At 41.1% G+C, this 21,035-nt stretch overlaps 1 protein-coding gene across 7 annotated transcripts in view; it reads right to left on the bottom strand.

Annotated features, from left to right (window-relative positions):
• Nucleotides 1-21,035, bottom strand: part of ELAVL4 (ELAV like RNA binding protein 4) — a 111,802-nt gene that overhangs the window by 69,137 nt on the left and 21,630 nt on the right. Inside the window, exon 1 of one of the 7 annotated variants that reach the window (XM_090048589.1) lies at nt 10,365-10,573. The exons of 1 other annotated variant lie outside the window; for it this stretch is intronic. In XM_090048589.1, the coding sequence (XP_089904715.1) occupies nt 10,365-10,412 (48 nt within the window). In that variant the 5' untranslated portion in view covers nt 10,413-10,573. Of the gene's footprint in view, nt 1-4,556; nt 4,621-6,520; nt 6,691-6,794; nt 6,866-7,251; nt 7,435-10,364; nt 10,574-21,035 lie in introns of those variants that run through there. 5 more of the 7 variants (XM_090048593.1, XM_090048592.1, XM_090048594.1 and 2 more) reach the window with 5 other exon arrangements.

Genomic DNA, 21,035 nt, shown 5'->3' with positions numbered 1-21,035 from the left:
TTATTTTGCCTGTGAGGTTTGCCATGACTGTCTCAAACCAGAGCCACTCTACATATATAGAGCCTTATTATAATGATGCAAAATCAGACTGCCTCCTGATCAAAAATGCCCGTAAACAAGCACGACTAAAAGGTAGTGACTCTTACATAAACTCACTACCTATATTACCAACAAAACACTACAAAATGGAAGAAGAGTTATTTTTATGCAATGGAAAAATCAATGCAAGTGAAACTGTCTTTTGGGAAGGGCTACCACAAAGACAATAATTCTGACAGTGACAAATATCACTTTTGTTCTGGTGTTACAAGAAGTATGTGGACTTCTGGGAACTGTACTGCAACACTGCACAACAGATAATTAATGCTATGGACCACATTCCCAGTGCTCTATATTCTGGCTGGGTACACTATAACGTCGTATTAGAAGATGAGTCAGATCTACTTCAAATTTTAAATTGAGGAAATTGTCGTTTTCCCTAATTTTAAGTATTGTAATAAAAACTTTTGGAGAGGGGAAGGAGGGAAGAAGAGACAAACTTCCTTGGTCCATCGACAAGCTCCAGAAGCTTTTAAACAGCACTTTCTACTATAGTTTAACGTTTGAGCTTGATTTACTACTTCTATGTTTTCTAAATGAGAATTTTGAAGTTCAATTCAATTCTGTAATTTTTCAAGTGTAACCTAAAAACACCAAGGAGCTTAGATGGACTGCTTGAAAAAGTAAGTGTAAGTGAGCATCAACTCACCACAGGCCAACATGCACAACCCATGCTCGTTAAAAAACGTAATTCATAATTCGCAAATTTCTAGGGTCACGCAATGGGTCACGCAAGTCCACATTTTGATCAAATGCCTATGAGGGAGCTAAAACCAGAGGATGGTGTTTGACTATCCTTCCCAGCACTTAGCAAATACACCCAAGATGCTACTACATGATTAAGACTGAAACACTTCTACTACTGGAAAGCCACCAACAATGTCACTGTCCACTACCAGCATACACAACCACGGACACGTTTTGTGTGCGACTTTCTTGAAGCTTTACAAATTACGCTACAACTTCAACATTCATTTGCATCTTTTTTCAAAGCACATGCATTACATATCCTAGATTGGATTTTGCTGGTATTATTCATTATGGGTTGTTTTATGCCAGTATAAACCTATTTTAAATAAAAAAGAAACTGGGGGGGGGGGAAGATTTTTCAGAGTTCAAGGACGTATCATTTGCCCATCACAGCAGAATGTCTGACACAACTGTGTGTGCCTTAGCAACAAGGGAGTACTACAGCATTTTATATACATCATGACTCCAAATATTGTCAAAGCCAGTCTTGCATTTTCCTGTGTAGCTAGTCTCCAGAAAGCACGCACAACCATTTAACTGACCCTATTCCCTCCCCCCCAAACACATTCTCACTGTCTCTTCATGCAATTTAATTAAGGATTCCTTGCTGATTCTCAGCATTTCCTGGCTCTTATAGATTACCTTCTTCATTGGGGAGACTGTCTTCGTGCAAAGACACAGTCAAGGGTAGAACAATAGGTAAGAATGCCTCTCAGCTTCCTCCTTGCTTTATGAGGCCCCAAAGATACGATATGGATAAAAGCTTGGAAATGGCTGGGGCAAACACAGATTGTCGTTACAGAAAAAGAAAAAGGAGCCGAACAGCAGTACCACAGAGCTCATTCTTAATGAATGTATGCAAATAATGTAAATATTATAAGACGACAATATCAAGTGGTTATGAAAATTAAAAGCGTGTTATTACAATCCCATTTCAAAGTACCGATGTTCCCAAGCTATTGTGAACTCTTTGCTGAAATACTTAATTAAGTAAACAACAAACAAAAGGGCTCATCGTTGGTGCCCCGAGCTATCATCCAAAACCGGGTATAATTAAAGGTGTGAACAACAAACTAAGTAACAAATCTACAAAGTCAAGGTTTTGAGAAATTAATGGGCATCACGGCACTGCACCAGTTCAAATTTATCACTCATTATCTCCCAGACTAGCACGGTGCGGTTTCACATGTTTGTGCCTCATTCTCTTCCCTTCAAGCCTTTCCTTCCTTTTCTAGATGGCTAATTTTAGACAATTACTGCCTGTGACATACTGAGACTTCTTTTGCCTCCTTTTCTTTTTCTTGCTGTAAAGCTAGTGACCTATAAAAGCCCCCTGCACCTAAAATATTCTGGGATTTTAGAAAGTAAAGATGGATTATTTGAAATAAAAGGGGGGGGGGTGGAAGGAGAGGGAGGGAAGAAAAGCAAGCAGAAAGTGTTTGAATTCCCAGTTTCCCCACTCCTCTGCTTTGCATCATCCCAATGGTAAATACATTCAGATGCAAAGATTAAGCATTTATATAGAGAAAATGCTAATCGTGCTAGGATTAGATATACTGTACTTGTTGCAGAGAAATCATTTTCTGTTCTATAGATAATGCTCTAGCAAGACAAAAATGCATGCGAATAAAGCCATAAAGTTACTTGGAAGTCTTAGGCTCAAAATAAGTATTGACCTTTGCACTATACGAATGAGACCATGCTATATCTTACATTTAGTGAATGCTCTTTCTGTTCTCATATGAATTCCAGCATTTTCTCTCACATGTACAAATTTGACGGGAAGATATATCTGCACAAACAGACTTATACAAATACACGGTCATCCCTCTTTCCATCCATCTCGCACAGAGAAAGAGTGAGCGAGCAGCGGAGGAGGGTGACTTTCTAACGCAGATTAGCAAATTTTGTGAAATCTGGCCTCTCCCCTACAGAGGTACCATGCTTTTCAACATCATCTTGCTCATAGCAAGACTGTTTGCGCCTCTTCTCCCCCAAAAACCCCAATGACATTGAAAAAAATACTGCATTGCAGCATTTGCTAGTGCATCGGAGTGTATCCAGTCGGCTGTCCCACAGACAAACAAATGTATATTTTAATGTGTCCAGGCATGTAAATTAGTTGTCTGGTAGATGCAGATTGTTGGAACAGACAAGTGGATTTGAAGTTCTGGGTTTCTTCCTGCCTATATCTCATATTCTCTCCTACTGCTCATGTCTTGCCTGTGGTATCTCTTGAAATTTTCTGAAAGTGGAAATTACCAAGGAACACAACAAATCCCCTTGGTAGGAAATGCAAGACAATAATATGCAATTTCAGACAAAAGCTAACACCACTGTCCACCACCAGATAATGGGTAAGTAGTATGGCAATCACATGCAGAAAACAGCCTTCATTTAATGAGTACTCCCAGCAGCATACTAAGTAGGGGAGGGATGAGAAAAGAATCCCTCAGAATCTAGAAAACATTCTTTTCAGAAAAAAGAATTATTAAGACTAAAAATATGTCATATTTATGCAACAACTAGACTTTCTCCAATAAGAACCAAAACCTTTAGCAGGAGCTAATAAAGATGGTCAGACTACTTCCATGCCCATTCAAAAAGGATTGCCAAATAAAACCTCCTGCAGCTCATTTTTAACTGTCCTTTGTCTTACTATAAGTCAGCAACAACTTGGGTTTACTTCATCTGAGAAAGCCCAGAAAGGTAAAACAGAGAGAAAAGGAAAGCAAAGAACGCTACCAACTCAGTCAATAATGGAAGAGCATTTCTGTATCTACCATGGGAACTTGATTAGGAAGGTCTCTGGCAATGTCATTTTAAACTGATGTCTGGGGTTTATAGCCCGTCAACAACTTTACATGCAGAATTCCATCCTTTTTGTCTATATCCTCACCAAGGTAAGAATTTCACATATATTGCCATAGGAAAAAAAAGGTAGTTATATTTTCTCCACGTTTTCCTTATACAGGAAAAGGCTGTACATTTTACAGGTTTATATACACATATCCGTGGCAATCTCAGATGACATTTCACTTATTTAACCGCTATTTGCCTACACTAGGTGAGCTCTAATGTGCAAGGAAAGAATGTCACTACATACATGCAGGCTGTGCTCATTAATATAATCTTAAAACAAAGAAAAGCGGGAGATCAGGGGGAGAAACGTGTTTCATTAAAAAATAAAAAAATCAAAAAATCAGGATTTCCTTATTTTTAAATGCTTGTCAAAATCCTAAGCTGGACAGAAAATGAAAATAGAGCTGTAGTGGCTGCTTGCGACCCTCAAACAATGCAGCTGTGCCTGATCAAAGCCATCCTAATGTATTCTCCCAACCCAAGTTCATAGTTTTAGAATATAACATCACTGATCCGAAGATAGAATGAATATTATTTTTCTCTCTCCCATATTACATCTCTTCGTGTCTATGTCGTGCCTCTGTGTGTGCACACACATGCATGACATTTCAGCTCTTACACGCACACAGACAACAAAAACCTCCAAATTTTTCTTCTCCTACAGAGAAAAAGCGTTGCAGTTTTCAGAGGGCCATTCAATGACTTCCTGAAAGAAAAGACCGCAGCAGAAGCCTGACTTAAAAGAGAGCAAATTAGAAGGGAGATTTCATTTCTCAAGTATTCCCTTTAAACTTAACACCAAGCACTCCCATCGGAATTGAACGTTTGAAGCAAAGTATACACACCCGAAAATGAATCGACCAAAAATTGGAAATTCTTAAGACAGGAAGCGAGGCATGTCCTCTATCCTCAAAACGTTTCTCTTGTGCCTCCTGATGTGTGATGGATGAACGTTTTCTGGGCAAGCACATTTTTTATACCTTTTCCTCTCCCAGCTATGACTTACCAGGCTACTACGCTTCTAAACACTCCTGGCACCCATCCCCTTTTTTACAGATGCACTTCTGCTCTGCCACATTATTGTGCCCCCCCATATCACACCATCCCGGAGCAATTAGCAAAAGATGCATGATCCTTTAAAAAAGTCAAACCAATGTACCCGGCTTGAAATTGAAAGCGGATATTGTTGAGCAGGTAGATAATACAGTGTGGCCTGAGGTGGGGCTCGGGAGGACGAGGGAGGACGGTTTCATTATTTTAATAAATTCTGGTAGACGCAAATGCTGTAGGATATGAACTCCCTTGAACTGATTCTTCTTCCATAGACCCGTTTGATTTTGCAAAAATACCAATATCGCTTAACACAAAATCACTGCTTAGAGTAAATTCCTTGTACCTACTGTTCTCATAGGGACATTTGCTGGAAAATTCTAAGAAATGATTTGCAGAAGCGATCAGCTGTGGGAGTTCACTATTATACCTCTGTCAACTTCATTCAATATAATTTACATTTTTTTTTTTTTTTAATACTGCCTCGCAGGATGCCTTGCCATTTTTTTTTTGCACGTACTATTTTACAGCAGGAATACAAAAAAAAAATTTAAAAAAATCAATAAAAAAAACAAATGATAACCCACTTTTGCAGAGAAGAAAGAACAGATGCTTAAAAATAGATTTCCAGAAATCACTGTAAGCCTGAGCCAGAAATGTAATTAACACCTATTTATAAAGAATAATTAAAGTTGTGACTACCACAAAGAACAGCAAAGATAATCGAGGTAGCCCCTGGTTTTTTGCTTTTTTTTTTTTGGCTTTTTTCTTTTCTTTCTTTTTTTTTTTTTTTACACTGTTTGCAGTATTCCCACATGATTGCCACCTGCTCCCCCACTCAGCTTCCCCTATGCTCGTTTCCCCGGCAACCTTTCATTGGCTTTTCCTCCCAGCTATCGCTTTCAGTTCGGCTGCTCAGTCTAATCTTATTTGTTTTACACCCATCAAAACAAGCAGCTAGACAAAGACAATCCTATAAGAATGGAAAAGACCGTAGCTTTGTTTCCCAGTTATAATAAATATCCACAGTGAAAGTCTGTAAAACGTTCAACTGAAAGAAAACTAGCAGGGATGATATGAATTTTGAAGATTTTTTTCCTCCCTCCCCACCCCCCCGCCCCTGAATTGCACTGTTCTGTAAAATTCAAAGTCGGCAATAGTTGGATTTGATCATGCCATTTTGCACAATCTGTAAGGAAAACATAAAGGAGGAATAAGCCGAGTAGTTTCTGATTTCATTGCCAGAAGAATACTCTAAAAATAGAAATACTATTTTCACATAAATGGCTTTGATTTCCATCAGCATTTAAAAAAAAGAAAAAAAAAAAAAGAAAAGCACACCCTTCTGTTTCACTATAGCACTAGCTTAAAGGAAACAATGCTTGATTTTTATATGCAATGGTTTAATGAAACCCCAATAGAGCACAAATGCGAATGAAAAGGCATCGCCTGCTGCCTGATCCGATGGGCACACAGTACAATGACATTGTGATTGTCAGCAGAGACCATCCTTGCTAGACTGAAATGCAATGTTCAATGGAAACAGTGTGAAGTGCCATCACACTAAGGTATATTAAATGCATGCACACACACACACACACGCACACAGGCACACGCACACACACGCACGCATCCTCCTAAAAATAAACAAAGATCTGGGATTTTATCCCCGACTCCCGAGCTGCGATGCTACACAAAAGAAATGCACAAGGCACACAAACGGTACGAAATCTGCGACCAGCTCTCAGCGTTCACTTACCATTTTCAAGCCATTCCACTCCATCTGTGATTACAAAGATGGACCCCTACAGCCCCTCACGGTGTCAAAAGCAAAAAGAGCGTTATGTAAAAGCTGACATTCCTTCTTACAGTACGGCTGCCCAACGATGCAACAAAAATCGACATATACTAGGCGCTGCAACACATACAAGCCTCCTCCTCTTTTTATGAGGTCATGACAGGAAACTCTTTGAAATACAATATGCAGCATTTACTGAAGCTCATATAAATCACTCTCTTAAAAATTACCATACCTATTGCGCAGTCCACCAAAACAAAATTACCAGTCTTGAGGCTTTTTTCCAAGGACTCTGCTCTGCATTTGTATTTCCAACATGCCAAGGTGGAAATTAACTGTACCCCCCCCCCCACACACACACACCCCACCGAAGCCTCTTTTTTCCTTTAGCATTTATTTCACAGTTAGCCACACACAGCCGTGCATTAGAAATGAGCCTTTTCTTTATTCGGAGAGAAATCACAATTACCTTACAATGACAAAGTACATCCTTTATTAAAGGATATGCAGGCAATAGAGATGAGAGAGACAGACAGACAGACAGAGAGCAGAAAAATGTAGAAACAAGCCAGTTGCAGCAAGCTAAACTCATGTGAAAACAGATAATGAGGCAGATTGGGGGAAAACTATATATCTACATCTCTATATATATAAAACTGGTATAATCATATTTGAAATCTACTAATACCTACCATAACCATTCTTAATGGCAAATATTGGGTCTTGAAAGGCTTCAACTCTTCTAAAGATTTGCTAAGGTTTCAGGGATTTATTTATTTTTTAAAAAGATCCACAAAGCACAGTGCGGACGTTTGTGCGGCAAAAGAATAAAAAAAAAAAGCGCACTGTGCTGAAGCCCCCCGATTCTAGGATGTAGATAAGAACAACTGAGCACAGCCTTGCTGAAATTGGCTTGCAGCTTCTCCTTTTTACATCCATTTATGGGACCATCTGTCAGCCGAAGCCAGAATCTGATTGGCTGGGGAAACTAAAGGAGGCGTTGCAACATCAGGTGCTATTGAAATTAGCTAGTGCCAGATTGACAATGTTAATGATTTGGTGACCTCTACAACAACAGAGACCAGATTTCTGAACTGCTGCTTGTGTCTAGTAATTAAGGCCCAGTTGAAGAAACAACACACATACATGTATTTTTACCTCTTCCCCAGCCCACAAGTACAGTAGCACTTGCAGGCCACATCTCCGGTTTATAAACCTCCACCGTGGAGGTGTCATACCTCAGCCATGCTTCAACGACTACATCTTCTTACCTCTTGCATGTGTGGCTTTGAGGTCTAGAGTATTTTAACCACCTTATCTTTCTCGACAGTTGCTTTCCGGAGAAATGCATATTTAATGATCTGCCTCTAGGCTTAAAGATATGACAAAAGCACTTTAATGTGCATTTTAACTGCATTTATTCTCAGGTACTATTGATTTTAATAATCGAATTTTTTTTCCCTTTAGCAGGAGCAGTTTTTAAACGTATACATTTTAAAAAGTAGGTTTGATGTTGCTGTCACTTACCGGCATCGCTAAAATATACCGGGCATTATTAATCAGAGCATTTAAAGCACAAGAAAGGTATTTTATCATTTTCCAGCTACCTCACTTCATTACTCTTTAGATTTATGAAAAAGAGAATTATAAACGTTTAGTGTTTATAACGATACAGGAAACACGTATCCTTTTCTTGTTCTGACAAAGCAACACAACTCCAACGATAAACAAGAACATTTCACTAATACTCAGCTCGGGGGATTTTTTTTTTTTTTGAAAATGTCATTAATTAGGAAATATTTATTTTTCTCTTCTTCCTCATGAAAACCATTTAAGGACTTTTTTTTTTTTTTTTTTTAATACCTAGTTGTTTAATACCTAGGATCCAACATAACAAGGCATGGTGTGCTGTATTTGCAGCTAATCTCAAATTAAAATTTACCTAGTCTAAAGCTACCAACTCGTATTCTTTGTAACACTGGTAATTTAACCGTTTCATTTTATCACTGAGGTCTCAGGTAAAAGAAAATATTTTAAAAAGCTCTAGTGTAACGTAAGCATTTCTAGTGTGTAACAGAAAAAAAATGGAAAACCTGCGGAGAACACTGGCATGGGTGGGCCATGGCATATGCTCACCTAGGTCTTTTCTGGAAAAAGAAAACCTGATTTTCAAATATTATAAACGTTCCCAAATATCTACTCACTGATTTTCGGAAAGGCCTTTTTAAATGCAAATATTAACTCAGGTTTGTTAATCTTGCAAACGACACTACACACGTTGCAAAATTTCTTTAAAGCACAGACGCATGCACAGAAAAAATACACAGCTTATACTAGTGAACGTAGGAAATATATTAAGCTTTAAAATGTAGATATAAATAACTCAAACAAGCAGAAAAAACCTATTTAAAAGAAATCAAACCCTTCTACTCGTGGAGTAAAACACTGAATTCAATCAAAATCTATTATGAACAATTCAAATGGCTGCAGAGGATTTCTCTCACCACCCAATAGTTTTTAAAATATGTGTTGCTTCGTAAAAGCTAGCAAAGATTAAAATGCTTTGTAGGATGGGCTCCCTAACTCATCCTATGCAACTCAAACACCAACTGAACTACTAGGGTGAATTCACCAGCATCGAAATGCTGCATAGCTACTATATTACCATATAGTCTAGTGGAAAAATAAAACACCCTATTGAATATTAAACTTTAATTTGTAATGCAAATTTTTACTTAAGGTTTCTTCAAGGGTTAGTGAAAATGAACAAGGGTTAAAGCAATCTTTTTTTTTTCTTTTCAACTTCAATGCACTTTGTTAGCTATAAATTAATGTCATGCATGTCAAAAGATTCAGCCATTTTTTTAAAACAATAATCGCACATTGTAGTCCTGAACAAGTCACTGTTTTGCCAACTTAAAAATCCACGTACTTTGTATATTGATCACTTTTCTGAAGGGGGGGGAAAAAAAGGACACATGCTAAATCTTTCGGAGGAATCCTAAAACCAAATGCACAAATGTCCTCAGAGGCCTCTCTCTAAAGACAAAGGCAGAATCCTATTGTTGAAAAATTCAACCTTATTATCGGGTTTCCAATAGTACCATTCATCTTTCAGTGCAAGTGGCTGACCACCACATCACAGTTGTGACACATTTGTAAAGCATCAAATTCTCAATCTCGGCTCTCCAGAATCAGCCAGGCAGCCTCTGAGCAAAGCGATATTTTAATGCAAGCCTCCATCCCCACAAAAAGAAACTTGTCTCAAACAGCTAATCCAATATCAAAATGAAATCACAGGATTGTTTGTCCCCCTCTCCCTCCTTACCATAAATGAGCAGTTTCTTGACTCATTAATGACAGTTTCCCTTAAAAGAAGTGATCTCATATCACTCAGCCCCTCTCCACCATGCATACATCCCAAAGGTTGCGGGTATCTTAGCATCAGTAGCCGCTAGCAAGCTCTCTCGTACAGAGCCCAGATGGACTATACCAGAAGCCAATTCAGCGTTAATAACTACCTACTCTGTGCAGTTTAGAAGCCTTACGTGGCATCATGTCCTAGGCAACAGCAGCCGATTGAAACCACAAATAAAAAGACAACCCAATTCTCCAAAAGCATCGAAGGGAAAAAAAAAAAAAGAAAAAAAGAAAAAAAAAATTGAAGAATGATTTTTTGCATCATCTCTGACTTTCCTAAGATTAAACGGAATCCTTCCCAAACATATGAAAAAAGGAGAAACCCCCCCCGCCAAAAAAAAAAAACAGATGCTGCCCAGGAAAAAAAAAAGTGACAAAATATTACCTCATTATTTAACAAAGCAGCATTAAGCGTCCTGCTGATTTCAAACATCTTGCCACAGATTTGGGTTTAAGAGCAACAGAAAGAATCCTTTGCAAGCCCTCTGTCTGCAAAGGGTTCTTCAATTTTCCTGCGCACAACAGAATAGTCAATATGTTATTTCCCTAGAGTTCGCACATTAAAACATCTAGGCAGTGAGCTGAATTTCCCCCTTATCGCACACACAGTAGACTCCCGTTATATGTACTGCTCTCTTTGCAAGATTAGCCTGCCCCAAACATGGCTGTTGTTTAAACTATTCTTTAAAGTAACAGTTCACTCCATAGCCACCAGGTGGGCAGTGTGCACGACTCAAGTAACCATCTTAAAAGATTTTTCTTGGAATCGTTTTCGGTTGTGCTCCAGAACAGAAAGAGCCTACGGTTTTGCAAGGAAAAATGAATTTTTGCATTGTTTTCAGTCCCCGCCTCCTCCCCTGAGAAAACCAACAAAACCCCGACAAACCCCACAACTCGCAGTAGAGAATTATTGGGTTTTTTTTAAATCTTAATCATGGATCTAAAAAATTACACATAAGCCTATCAATTAGCAAAAATGAACTTAATCAGTGCAGAGGTTGAAATATAATTAAAGGAACAATATTGGTGCAAATGGTCTACTGGTCCCAAGGAAAGGGGATATAGGCTATATCGTATATAGGACGATAAACTGGTTCAAGAAAACACAAGCACAGTATTCAATAGAGATTATTAATAAGGAGGAAGGGGTCTGAGAGCAAACAAGCTGCAACTTGCCTAGGTGAGATGCAAGATTAGTTACCAAAACATTGTTATGATCAACAAAACGATGCCTCGTGTTTGTGTTGATTTTTGATATTTTTGGTCTAGGCTTGGGCTTGGATGGTTTATAACATTCTCCGTTTTCTGGAATAATGCAACCAAGGAAAACGCTTTGGAAATTGCTTGTCCAACCTTTCCTATCACTCTATACGTTACGTAGAAATGTCTTCTGTTTTACTTTAAATCACTGCAGTAAAGAATATGTCTACTACCACACAAAGTGACTGAATTCACTCTAGCAGTATCCAAAAACCCGAAACAGATCCAGGCTCCATTGCGCCAGGCACTGTACAGACATGCAATAAAGACTGTCACCTGCTCTGACGAGCTCACAACTACCATTTTAAGGTTTAAACCACAAACCAGTAGTGTGTGGGAGAATGAAAGGCAGACAGAAACACAAAAAAATCTTATTTATTGCGGGTGAGAGTGAATCCTACTGAAATCTATGGACGTTTTCAACCAGCTTCAGTGACAGCAGGACCCAGAAAGGTTCTGCATAGGGGTAAAGGTCACATTATTTTATTTCTTTAAAAAAAACCTAACTATAGGGTTACGGTCACATTATTTTATTTCTTTTAAAAAACCTAACTGTAAACATGTGTATTTATTGGAATTGCAACACGCGCAATGTCTGAACAATCAGGCATTTCTCATATGCAGGTATCTGCATGAAGATTTTAAAAAACAGAGTGAAGGCGATGTTTATACCCCATAGTATTCCTCACCTCCCACCTTGGGCCCTTAAGTAATGTTAGGTGCTGACTTATCATATTAGGCGCTGACTTACAACATACCCTCCTTGAATATATTAACTTTCAAGCCACTCCTCCTTATATGGGAGAAAGGTTATTTGCAGCAATTTCTGGTTGTATGAAATAAGCTTATTTTCTCACTCACCATATGTCTTGAGCACTAATTAAAAGTGTCACTTTCTCTAACATTAAAACGTAATCATTTAGTAAATAAAACACTCTTAGCTTGCTTGCTGGTCTTGGTGAGAATCTATTTTCAGGGTATTTTACTTCCAGGTAACTTCAGGCTTTTGATTACCACCATTCCTCAGATTTAAAGAAAAACATTTAAATTAAAAAAAAAAAAACCAGAAAGGGAAAAAGAAAAAAAAACCATGAAGCACATTTTTAAGGACCCATACTCCTGTTACCCTGAGGCAAATTCAACCAATCAATATGAAACCATTGACGTGCCACCATCTGCCAAGCTGCAGAGCAATGTGGTTGGAACAGACCTGTTATAAAGCAGCAGTAGTCTCATTTTCAGTCTATTAGGAAAGCACCAGAGCTTTCACGTGCAAGGACACAAAACTCTAACTCAGACCTTTTTCACACCAGTTTCTCAGTGCACTGCTGCAGAGCTCTATCATTTATGCTGTTTGAGTTTTCAAGCTAATCATCAAAGGGGGGGGATGGAAATCAGGAACAGTCCTGTTCCACTACAGCATAAAATAAAGAATTCAGTTTAATTCTACCCTAATATGATTATAGAAAGCCACTTAGATGCTGCTGCCTGTGAACTACAACCTAACATTTTCTTTCACCTCATTCCTTTTCCATTCTTTCACAAGGGACCAAACAAATAAGTAGAAAAGCAGGTTTTGTTTTTTTAAAAGGACGTTTCTTTTGTCTCTAAATAAAATTAAGATACATTTTAGGACCAAACAATATTTTGTTGTTTATTGGAACAAAATAAGGAGGTGGAGGAGAGAGACATATAGGTGGGCTTGAAGTACAGCATCAATGAACACCAAACAATGGAGAAGACAAAAGGTTCACACAATGCAAACACTAAGATTTGCCCTGTGCAGTAATTCAAGAATACAGCATCTATGCAATGTAGCATCCAAGGAAAGATGTCACACGCCCCTCCCAACTGTAATACCTAGGACTTGGGACAGCGCTCTCCACCTGGGAATCTCAAAACATTTTTTTTAACAGGGGTCAGCATTTGCTTCAGTTGCCTTCCCAGAAAACTTATGAGAATTCAACTGAAAAAAAAAACTAACCCAAAATAACAGAGGCAAAATTAACTGAAGGGGATGAAAAACTCAACAATGTAAATATGTGCATGCAAACAGAGACAAGAGAACCTGATTATTTAAAAGTCAGCTGAAAGTTCTGAGAAAGCCTGAAAACGTTGAATGTGTAAAATAGAGATGTTGAAATGTCTCAAACCACATGTACAACCTGTAACCCCCGATAACATTTTGGGGACATTCACATGTACGACAGAACCTGGAATAGCCATCCGTCCAGTAAGAAATAAAAACTTGCAAGTGTGAATTCAGAGAGAAAATGAAGAACACAACATCAGATAATCCTGACAAAATAATCAATAGGTTTTTGGGTTGTTTTTTTTTTTAAAAAAAAGGTAAATATACCAACAGCAGCATTTTAAGACTCCCTTATCTAAACACCTTGCTTCACACTCTAGAGCTGTAATAAGATGCGATAGTTTATTCAACCAACGGCTGGTTTAAATAAGTAACTGGTCACCTTCTGAAATCAAACAGGAAGGACAATCAAAAGCTGCGCCTGGGGTAATGCCAACGTGATTTTCAGGAAAGATGTTCTCTAAAGCTAACAAGAGTTCGAGACTTTCAAGGACGCTCAGTCACTGATGAAGTTATAAAACCGACCCCTTCTCCCCCACCCCAAAAATGAAACCACATCAAGGTTTCTAGAATGATTCAAGAGAATCTGAGTCTTGATTTCATATAAAAAAAGAAAGGTGTAAAATAAGGATATGAAGCGGGTTGGGGCTTTGCATAGCTGTTTTATTTCCATGCATGAGAGCCCAGCCCAGCCCAGCATCTCATTGTCCCCCTGGTTGTGTGCACCCTCTGGAACCGCTGTGCTAGTGACGGAGGTGAACTGTGATTTCTCTCGGTGCTAGGGGCATGAAATCCCGTGACTGTCCCTGGAAATCCTGTCACTTTGCCAATCTGTACCCATAAAGGAAAAATAAATGTTGCCAGCAGACAAAGATTCAGAATGAACCAAAAAACAGAAAACAAAGCAAAACAGCCCAGTGACAAAAATCAACCCACCTAAATGTAATCCTGAGTTTAAAATGTAGATGCTTAAAACCCAGGAAATCCAGTTATGGCTCCTAAAGAAACCAGAATTCAGCTTCTTGGGACATACGCAGAGTATCGTGTCACAGCGCCTGCTTAAAAGATGCATGCAATTGGGAGGCCTCACAATTACTTCAAGTGCCACAGATTGAGTTTTCAATGGTTTGTGTGCAAGTCCCACAGCGGGTACTTATGTCGGCGTGCCAGCGAGAGCCTGGAGCGCAGAAGAGTCTCAGAGGAGACTATGGGCGCACCTAGAGCAGGCTGTGGAAGTGGTCCCAGGGAAAGGTATCGAAAGCACATTTTCAGTACCATGCATTAATGGGGAGACATCAGGCAAAGGATCCTCTGGACAGCTCCTTTGCTGCCTGGATGCAAGCCACAGCAAAACCTCCAAGAGCCAAATCCCTCAACCTCAGGGTAAGCTAGGAGATGCTACAGCCTCCCTGCTAGGAGTGCAGTGGCTTGCAGCTCATGATTCAGCACAGCTTTGTCCTTCCAGGACCTATTAAAGTCAGTATGGTCTTTGGCATCCTGACTGCAGACTATCTGGGACAGCACTGGTATCAGCCGATCTTCAGCAGCCGTATGCTTTTAGTACTTTCTTGAGAGTCTGCACAGCAAGACCTGGAACTACACTGGTTTCCCCAACAAGCTACCCACAACAAGCCACGCTGGATTTCGGAGGGCACCAGCAGATCCAACTTGATCCCTGAACTGACCTGACAGTGAAGACAAAGATGGACTTGACAGCAGTGAAAACCCAACACAGGAGTTTTGTCACAACTCTTACTTCACCCAGCATAAAGGAGAGCCGAGATGGGTGACTGCTTCGTCTAGATGTGCAGATGCATCTTATTTATATTCTAATAAAGTGCTAGGGTTGAAACCTTAACAGAAACTTCTCCGTGTTCCTGTGACTCCGACCTTATGGGTGCGCCTACGTGTCGTCCTAGGCCGACATAGCGATTTACACGTGATTGCCAGCTGCGCCCCGGTACTGCTTGCTGCAACGGCGACGTAGTGGTGAAATCTAACCGTGTGCCATGAGCATGGCACAGTAACTGCCCATACTTCCCAAAGGAAGTACTAAAGCAGGGCAGTGTGTAGATGTGTCCTAAGAGAACAATTATGAGTTCCTTTAAAAAAAAAAAAAAAAAAGTCACTCTAATTTTCATAGATGGGACCCGGACTGCTCAGAACGCTAAGGTAACTTTTAACAACTTTTAATAACATTTTGAAAAAGCATTTAATAATATTTTGAAAAAAAAACCCAACGGTTTTCCTGGGAGAAATCTAGATGCATAAAGAAAAGCACAGGGGAAAAAAAGGAAATTTAGATGCCGAAACTTACAGCCTGCATAAATTGCTGATTACGTTCAGCGACTTCTCTTCAGCAGCGGCTACAGGAGGTTGGTATTTCTGCAAAAAGACCGCACTGCTTTTTGGGGGTCTAACTAGGACTTTTGAAAGTGATGACCCAAGCAAGAAAGAGACTGTAATGGCTAGGGCCCTGAACTGGGATTCTGGGTTCATGTCCCAGCAGCACCACAGAACTAAGTGATTCTGGGTAAGTCAAGTATTTTAATCTACTCCCTGCCGCCGCTCTCCATCTGTAAAAAGAAGGGTGCAAAAATGAATGCATCTATGATTGCAATAGGTTCAAATACTGTGGTGATGAGGACACCCAGTACCAGCAGCCTAAATGATACAGAGTACTTTAAGAGAGACAAGTCATTTTCCAAAAGTGGAGCTCTTTGAGATGAGGCCATTAACATCAACCCACCAATGAGGGTCAGAGGTTATTCAACAAAACATCAGGCGTGCTTCTGCCTCTGTCTTTTGAGCTCAGGGGCTTTTGGCCTTAGCAGCACCCCCACAACACACACCCTGCCTCTTATCCTGCTCCATGGCACAGGTATTCTCATTCCTCTGCTGTCTCTTACCCCCACAATCCCAGATTGTAAAGGATTTTAATGAAGAGGGGATGGAGGGTGGGATGTGGCATATGCATACAGACAACACCTTTCAAAGAGCATCAGCTTCTGAAAGTAACTTCTTCCTTCTTCGAGTAGTTAACCATACGCACGCTTCCACGTCAAGCGACTCTAGAGCGTGCACCCGCCTGGACAAGAACCTCAGGGTCCTACCTGAACGACGACACGAGGGCCTTAACAAGCACAGCATCTGCTTTACCATGACGGCACTTGAAAAAGGTATACGTGGAGCACCTTACGGATGCCTGTATAGGGATGTGCCATAAGGAAGACACCAAAGTCACTGGTGTTTTGCTGAATGAGCTCTGACCCGCATTGGTGGGTTGATGTTTGTGGTCTCCTACACAGTACAGCATCCAGTTGGAAAGTCTCTTGGCCGAAATAGCTTCACTGTGGATCTTTTGGTCAAGGAAAAAAAAACTAGTGGGATTTTTTTCATGAGGCTTAGCTCTATGCAAGTGAAAAAAGGGAAGACAAGCTGATGACCTCCTTGGAGGGGGCAGGATAGAGGGCATTTGGTGCTCTCTCCCTTTTATGCTGATGTTGAATACTGCAGTAATATTGTGATCCCATCCAGGATGGCCAATCTGTACCACGTGCACCACAAGTGCATGGCACTGGGCAGACAGGGGAATGGACAGGCAGCACAGGGGCAGACAGGGCAGGGAGCAGAAAGCAGAGCAGCAGATCAGGCAGGGAGCAAATTGGTCACAAAAAGGGAATCAGAATGGCAGTTGGCGAGCGTGCGGGATAATTTACAGCACACCTGCCGAAAAGGTTGGCCCCCACTGATCTAATCTGTTATAATCTAGAGACAATGCCTCTGGACGTGGTGTAAGGATTTTTGATGTGCTCTTGGTACAATGCAGAAAGTTGCTGGAGAGCCTCCCCCCCCCCAGAGGTATTGCATATGAATGCTGCTGACATACTCTCCAACCCTGCACTGAAGCACCTGCTCACGTGCCCACTGATGCCTGAGACCAGAGACCTGGGATTCCTCTGCATCTCCTAGATGGCTTCTTTCATCAGGGCAGAGAAGATCTGACCACTGGGAGAACACTGAAATGTTAATTCCCGGAGGCTTCTCCCTAGGGAATACATGGCTTATAATGATGACTACATTCATGTCAGATGGAGTCTGCCATGCACTCTCAGTCAGGTGCAAGGGACCAGTGTGTGAGATACACAAACAGGGCCACGTTGATCTGGACCTGCAGGATGAGACCAGTGATGACTGGAACCAGTCTCCAGGGAGGTAGGCTCTGACCAAGAAAGAATCCAGGACCCTAGAAATACCAGCCTTGAAACTAGTATCAGGTGGTACAACGGTCCTCTGACACATTTTCCAAGGGACTTTCCTACACCATCTCATTGTTCAGTTGAGGATGGACTGCTTCTACTACTAAGGATAGTGAAAATTGTGTGGGCTGCTGAGAGGCTGAACAGAAGGCCCTCGTATCAGTAATGCTCCTGGCTCATCATGAAGTAAAGGTACAGGCAGTCCTCGGACTTACGACGCAATTGGTTCCCGAAAACTGCGTCTTAAGTCAAATCGTTGCAATTCGGAACCAATTTTCTCATTAAAAATGTTATAAATGGGGGACTGGTTCCCGAACAAGGCCCAATACCCTATTTTCACCAAAAATGCCCCAGAAATTGATCATCAATCAATTACAGATGAGTAATATAGCTATATTAATGTATTTATATTGAAAATAGCAATCTTCTTGATTTGGAAGAACTTCTTTGAGGTCACTTTGCTGGACATTTTAAAGGGCTCTTAACTGGACTTTTTGAAGGGTTTTGAAGGAGTCCTGGCTGCAGGTTCTTCTGGAGTCTCGTCTGTTTTCCTAAAGAAAGTGTCCAAGGAAGTTTGGACAGATGTTCTCCAGCGAGATGGGTGATGTAGCAAACTTGTTCACTGGCATGGCGTCGCTTCGGACCAAGCGTTGTAAAGTCAAAACTGACGTCCTAAAGTTGAAACAGGGTGTCAATTTATAAATGTTGTAAGTGTGAAACGTTGCAACTCAAAACGTTTTAACTTGAGGACTACCTGTATTTGGAAAGTCAGGATAATAATAAAAAAACGTAATCATCCTGAAGGTTAAGATGCAAACCAAACCCCATTACAGCGATGGGATAATGATAAATAATAATGATTTAATGATAAATAATGACTTATTGTATTATAAATAATGATAAATCTGCATTTGACCCTGGAAAAATGCTTGTGTGATAGAATCAAGAAGGCAATAGGTCCAACTGCAAAGAAGTCAGTTCTGTTAGGAGACAGCATCAGGAGAAGTCATAACAGATCGAAAGCAACAGATGGAAAGATGGGTAGAAGATTATCTTGAACTCTGTTCAAGGAAAAATGATCTCACTGACACAATCCTTAATTTCACTGTCTGTCTTTGAAGAGCTTGATGATAATATTCTAACTATTGAAGACCTTAGCCTAAGTAAGGCCACAGACAACCTGGCCACTGGAAAAGATGGCATTCCTGCAGAAGTGATCATATGTGAGAAATCCATGCTTCTTCTACACCCAAAGGAGCTTCTTACTCACTGCTGGACAGTAGGAACAATGCCACAATATACGCAAGATGCCAAAATGGTCATTCTGTACAAGAAAAAGGGCAACCGCAGTGACTAAATTAGGGATATATTCACTACTAAGTACTGTTGGAAAGATCATTGCTGGGGTAGTGCTCAGAACACTTTGGACCCTTGCTGACCATGTCTACATTTGAGAGCTAGAAGGTCCACCATAAATATGATCTTGTTCTGACAAATCCAAGAAAAAATGTAGGGGACAAAGAAGACCCCTCTACACTGCCTTCATTGACCTAAAGGCTTCAACCTTATCAGCAGAAAAGGCCTCTTCCAATGATTGGAAAATACTGGTTACCACCAAAATGTCTGTGCAAGATCCCCACTTTCCATGATGGAATGGCAGAAAAGGTCAGCTATGACGGATCTATAGCTGAGGCTTCTGATATCTGAAGCAGAGTTGAGCAGAGCTGCTGTGCCCTTGCCCCAATCCTGTCTGGGTTTTCTTTTTCCTTCTAATGATATATGCTTTTGGGACCGCCACCAAAGGAATTTATCTACATATGCGCTTAGACGGAATATTATTCATAGATTTCATAGACATTCGGGCTGGAAGGGACCCCGAAGGATCATCCAGTCCAGCCCCCTACCCCAGGGGCAGGAAGTCAGCAGGGATCATAGGATCCCAGCAAGATAAACATCCAAATGTGTCTTAAAGGCGTTCAAAGTGGGTGTTTGAACCACCTCCAGCAGCAGTCTATTCCAAAGCTTGGGCGCTCGGACAGTAAAGAAGTTCTTCCTTATGTTCAGCCTGAATCGGTTGCAGAGGAGTTTGTGACCATTCAATCTTGTCGTCCCTTGGGGTGCTCTGGTGAACAGGCGTTCCCCAGATCCTGATGAGCACCCCTGATAAACTTATAGGTAGCCACCAGATCACCCCTGAGCCTGCACTTTTCCAGGCTGGATTCCCATGGCTCTGTTTTCCTGACCTCTGATCATGCGCGTGGCTCTCCTCTGCACTCTTTCAAGCTTCTCCACATCCTTTTTGAATTGCGGAGCCCAAAACTGGACACAGTACTCCAGCTGCGGCATCAACAAGGCCAAGTACAAGGGGAGAATGCTGTCCCGGGATTTACTTGAGAAACATCTATAGATGCAAGCCAGCGTTTTGGTCACTTTACTAGCCACAGCATCACACCAAAGGCTCATGTTCATCTGGTGGTCAATCACGAACACAAGTCCCTTTCATCTGTAGTGCTAACCAGCGTAGCACTGCCAAGTCTATAAAGATGCTGCAGGTTTTTCCTCCCAAGGTGGAGAACCTTGCATTTCTTGGTGTTAAGCACCATCAGGTTCTCATCCGCCCATTTCATGAGCCTGTCAAGATCCGCCTGGATCACCCGCCTGTCCTCAGGTGTGGATGCTTTACCCCAGAGTTTGGTGTCATTGTCGAACTTGGCCAGCCCACTTCTGATACCAATGTCCACATCACTGATGAAGATGTTAAAAAGTATAGGCCCAAGGACAGAGCCTTGGAGGACCCCACTGGTCACAGGGCACCACGACGATTAACTTCCGTCAACCACCACCCTCTGGGTCCTGCTGTGGAGACAATTCTCCAGCCAGCAGATCGTGGTGAGGTTGAGGCCGCAGTTACCCAGTTTGGCAGGTGATCATGGGATACCAGATCAAAGGCTGCTTTAAAGTCAAGATACATGACATCAATCTCTTCCCCTTTGTCCAGGTGATAGGTCACCTGGTTGTAAGAGGAAATGAGATTGGTCAAGAAAGACCTACCCGCAACAAACCAGTGCTGGGTATCCCTCAGGATATTGCCATCAGCTAGTCTGATAAGGATGGCCTCTTCGATAATCTTTTCCATGACCTTCCCATAATCTTTTCTAAGACTTCCCCTAGGATAGAGGTCAGGCTGATGGGCCTGTAGTTTGCCGGATCTACTTTCCTCCCCTTCTTGAAGACAGGCACAACATTGACCTTCTTCCAATCACTGGGCACTTCACCAGAGCACCAAGAACTCTCAAAGACCCGTGCCAGGGGCTGAGCTATGATGCTTGCCAGCTCCTTGAGTACCCTTGGGTGTAAACCGTCAGGGCCGGCTGACTTGAAGGTATCCAGCCTGTCAAGGTGTTCCTTCACGGGATCAGCTTCGATGGAAGGTAAAGAATCTCCC

The sequence above is a fragment of the Crocodylus siamensis genome, chromosome 5, assembly GCF_052110815.1.
Source record: "Crocodylus siamensis isolate JL-2025a chromosome 5, ASM5211081v1, whole genome shotgun sequence".
Lineage (NCBI taxonomy): Eukaryota > Metazoa > Chordata > Crocodylia > Crocodylidae > Crocodylus > Crocodylus siamensis.
The sequence above is the reverse complement of the archived record's forward strand: the minus strand, read 5'-3'. Positions and strand labels throughout refer to the sequence as shown.